The sequence below is a fragment of the Cyprinodon variegatus genome, unplaced genomic scaffold (assembly GCF_000732505.1).
Source record: "Cyprinodon variegatus isolate N-32 unplaced genomic scaffold, C_variegatus-1.0 Scaffold363, whole genome shotgun sequence".
NCBI lineage: Eukaryota > Metazoa > Chordata > Actinopteri > Cyprinodontiformes > Cyprinodontidae > Cyprinodon > Cyprinodon variegatus.
This window is the reverse complement of record NW_015150816.1, coordinates 506,911-511,726: the sequence shown is the minus strand read 5'-3', so window position 1 is coordinate 511,726 and position 4,816 is coordinate 506,911. Positions and strand designations below refer to the sequence as shown.

The 4,816-nt window shown below is 41.1% G+C and overlaps 1 protein-coding gene across 1 annotated transcript in view; it reads left to right on the top strand.

Annotated features, from left to right (window-relative positions):
• The window catches only part of vta1 (vesicle (multivesicular body) trafficking 1), a 46,685-nt gene that overhangs the window by 21,744 nt on the left and 20,125 nt on the right, over positions 1–4,816 (top strand). Inside the window, exon 3 of the mRNA XM_015386300.1 lies at positions 610–883. Coding sequence (XP_015241786.1) covers positions 610–883 — 274 coding nt within the window. The remainder of the gene's footprint in view (positions 1–609; positions 884–4,816) is intronic.

Genomic DNA, 4,816 nt, shown 5'->3' with positions numbered 1-4,816 from the left:
CTTTCCCCCCGTTTGTTTATGGAAGTGGTTGAACGTTGTATATAAGTTCCCATGCTTCTCTCCTTACGATGAGGGCTTACTTAAAATAACTTCATTAAGGTTTTCTTCTGGAGGACCAGTAGGAAACATGCGGACGGATTCTGCAGGAAATGCAAGACGCTGCTGGAATCCAAATGTTCCTGTGGTAACCAGAACCGACGACATCAGTTCTGTTTCTGCAGCTCAGTGGTGGAAGTTGTTTCCTTTCTTCAGTCCCCCTACCTCCACCCTCCATCCATTCCTTTCCTCTTGCTCAACACGTCCCCTTTCCAGCCAATGGAAAGTCAGAGCGGAGCTGCGGGGAGACAATGGTGTTTCTGTAACCACCGCTGGTATATCTATGTGGTGGAGGGAGTGGGAGCCAGAATGTGTGTTAAACACAGCGTACTGCTCTCCAGAGGTTAATTAACCCGCTTTAACTGAGTCCTATGGATTCAGTGCTCAGTTCCCGCTGCTTTAAAAGGCAGAGCCAGTCCTTCTGAAATGTAAAAGAAGCACTCCTGACCAGTGGAAAGTCGAAGCAGATCAATATTACAAGTTTCACAAACTTTCTTTGAATTATGAAACAAGTTGAAACAGTTTCCTGTGTTTTCTTCCTGCATTTCAGATGAGTTTGGAGCCGAAGGTTTCTCAGGACAGAGCTTCTCACACGGAGGCTCCTTCAGGGCAGATCTTCCCTCTCAGGACCAGAATTCAAATCAAGGTCCAGCCCCAGGAATCGGCTTCTCTCAGGATCCTGGATCGGCTCCAGGGGGCCAACCTGCCTCAAATTACAACAACATCCAGATCCCACCGGGGGCCCACGCACCGGCCAACACTCCAGCAGAGCTGCCTGCCCCTTCAGGTACGACCCAAAGGCCAGCCGATGGCGTTCTTCATCCTCCAGTCGCTCCATAACCCTGTTTAAAGAGTTCAAACTGAAACTAAGGAAACATCCTGAAGATCAGCAGTTAATCACTCAATCCTGGGTTGTTTATTTCACATTATACGCCACATTAAACCTGCCTCCTGTTTTCATAGCTGTGATCTGTGATTGGAAGTTTACTGGTGTGAACTGGAAATAGTTTGTTTAATTTAAGCATTAAGAAGGAATATTTAGTAATAAATTAAAGCAAGAAGCAAACAAGCTTCTTACTGACTGCAGTAAATTCAGAGAAGTTTATGAAGAATTGCAAAATAATTCAGACTGAACGTATGACCTCACTCAGGTGATTTTTTTTTTCTTCATGAAACCTTTTTTTTTTTTTATAATAACAATAATTGAAATTTATTGATCTCATATAGGAGAAATTTACCTTTGCCCACTGCTCTTGGGGAGCAGTGGGCTGCCATTGTGGGGTTAAGGGTCTTTGCTCAGAGGTGTCAGTCTGTGGGAGTGGGGATCGAACTCAGAACCTCAGGATTCCAAGCCCTAAACCCTAACCACTAGGTCACTACTCACCATAAAAGTCAATGAATCGCTTTTTGTTTTCAAATACCTTTAACTGACTTATAGCCATCAGATTTTTTTATTCCAAGTATAACAACATCTCTAAGAAGTAATTTACTTCAACGCTGGGGAATCACTAAATACTGAATATTCTATATGTGAGAATCCAGAGGAAGGAGAAGTTCCTGATTGATAAACTTGGTTGACTTTACTCCTGCTGACTGTTTTAAACCTTAATTTAAGAGCTTGACTGCTTTGAGTTATTTGGTGTTGATGAATCTGTATTTTTTTAAAGCTTAAATGCCCCATCCCTCCATAAAACGCCTCAACGATGCGGCCTGAAGACCTGCTCACCCAGTGAGCACAACTCCACAAAAAAATGACTTATGTAGATTACATTTTTTTGCAGTGCATAAGCCTTCCTTCCTAATCGTCACGCACTAATCTCTCCGGTAGACCTTTAACCAACTGATTGCAAAAAAAACCTGAACGCCTGCCACTATAGCCCCATCTCCACTACCATTTTGAAACAGTGCCTGGTCGGTCCGAACATGGTAACCGAAATAACTGTTGAGTGTAAATGGCATGTAAAACTGAGCCGGACCGCGCCAGACACAACCAAACCACGCTAATATGGTACTAGTTCATCAGTAGGGCTCGGCGCGGTTCAGTTCTCAGATAACAAAGAACGCATGAGTAGGCCGCGACATCTCCTTACAGTCAGCCTCCATAATCATGAAACTTCAGACATTTATAAAAATACCAGCTTCCCTACCATGCCACATGATTTCCAGTGATGATTCTGTGACGAACCTCATAGTCTGTTGTTTCCTGCGTCTGTACACCAGTGGCGGCCGATGGAGTTTTCTCCAGGGAGGGCTATAAAATCAAAATAGACGTATACCAAAAACCAATCAAACGCATATCACACCGGTATACGTATATGAATGCCAACAACAACAAACATTATAAAAATACTTCATAAAAACAAAACATCATTTCATTTACAGGTTTATTTTTGTACATATATCTTGCCCTTCTGAGGCTTTGTGTAGACAAATAGTCCTATATTCTTTCACGAACCTAAAAAAATAATATACCAGTTTAATAACAGAGAAGCTCTTAGTCAGCTTTATATTATTTTAATATATAAAAACTATTCTGAGAATGTGTTTATTTAAGAGCTACTATCCAAGTTAGGAGACGCCTAGAAAGAGTAAACTATATTATATTATTTTCCATGTGAATCCTGGATTTTTCATGCTTTTTTTGCCTTTTCTAAAAAGTGCTTTAAATCAGTCCTAGCTGTCTTTATCCATGCTGGGTCAGATCCTGACGTTTAAAAAGGAGGCAGGGAAAGCAGAATAAAGTGTTAGCCTCGCTACATGCAGTTAGCCAAGCCTTGTAGCTAAACCAGGTCCTGGAAAAGGATGGTTTCCATTCCCCCACCCAATAAAAACGTGTCTCTCCTGCGACTCATCCTGTCAATCAGCCTCAAAAAGTTTGCGCTGTGGAGGGAGGTATTGAGCAAATACGCTCTCCGGCGCCCCGAGCTCTTCTATACCTTTTTTATTGCAGAGGAGCTACTGCGCATGTACGATTTTTAACGAGTCTATGATTTTGGCGCCCTAGGACGGAAATACACCACCAATCTGGCCAAAAATGGAATGGCGCTTTACCAGTCATTAAAGATTAAATATTTATCTTTCAGATCTAAAAAATATATATTCATATATTTTGAAATATTTTACATTTTTATTTAATTTAATCTAATGTTTGTCTTCCATCTTTTCTGTTTTAATCGGGGTCATTGGGTGGGTGGGGCGGCACCCCAGTGCCCTCTTTTGGTCGTACACAACTACTGTAAGCCCTGATTAGACTATCGTTTGTCATATCCACTTTCCAATAGCCGAAAAGCTGCCTTCTTCGCCTGACTCTCCACAAACAACAAAAATGTCACAAATATAACCAAACTATCTGAATGTTACAGGCGCCACCATGACGATCTACTTGTTTACCTCTAGACAGCAGTTGTTCTGTAGATCACACATTGGAGGCGAAGGAATCGTGCTAGCGTGGTGTGTAAACAGTCATAAGGAACCGAGTTGGCATGGTTAACCGATCCAAGCTCGGTCCAAACTCGGCACAGATCGGTTTTCAGAGGGTAGTGTAAATGGGGCTACTGATTCCCCTGAAAAGAAACAAATAAAAACACATTCAGTCCATCTTGTTTAGCTCCTGCAACCCCGACAATCCCCCTCAAACTAACTGGAGTCACGTTCTTGCGACTCACTCTGTGTTCTCCATACCATGTGATCTTTAGGTATCCCCCAAGGCTCTGTTCTCGGGTTACTTCAGTGAGGTACTGCTGTCTGTTTTCACTCTTTCAGATCCTGATCATCCGCTGAGAACGGTTCCTTTTACCCCTGATTTGTATTTAATGTTTTGCTCAGTTTCTTCCATTTTTTTTTAAATCATCATAATGGTGCGTGAAGTTTGTTTTACTTAATAAACTTCTGATTTCATGACTGAATTTGGTGTTAAGTTAAGGTGTTAAATATTGCTTCATCTCAACTTTGAAGATATCTGAGGTGTTATTTACAGACAAAGACAAAGAGGGGGATTATTGAAGGACTGTTTTGATAAAAGGCAGGATGTTTGTTTTTCTTCCCATTCAGCATAAGTTGATAGCAGAGAAGGCATTTCTGCAGCGCGAGCTGGCAGAAGAAGTGCAAACACTCTCACTTTGTTGAGTTATCGTCCGACTGGCACTTCTTCAAACATGTCTGCGGTAAAAAGGGTTGATTAAGATTAAGGAGTGTCAGAAGTTGAATGTAGAGCTCGTCCAATCAAACTAAGTGCTGATAGACGAGGTGTTTTTCCTCTGAAAATGTGACCGATGGTGAATAACTGTAATGTATTCCCTGAGAGCCTCCAGAAGGACAGGGTGTCTGCTCAGGCATTCATTTAGAAAATACATCACCAGAACAAGAGTCCGTAGGTTTTTGGAAAGATTTGTTGTTTTTCCACTTAATGTTTGCATGGGGGGGGTTAGCACAATGCCAAGCTGGAAGGATCTCAGCGTTGACCTTCAAGCAGAGGTGTCAAGTAACAAAGTTCATTACCTTACTTAAGTAAATATGTTAACTTTTTTCTTCTACTCTACATTTTACAAATAGACTCGTTAGTTTTCTTTCATTTACGTTTCATTATGGCCTCTAAATTATCAAAATAATTTGTTTCATCCAAACAATTTCTTTGTGGTTAGAATTGGTGCTGCCCCAACTTGTTGTTTGCCACGTAACATAATAAATGTTTTTTTTTTTTTTTTTTTTTTTTTTTTTTTTT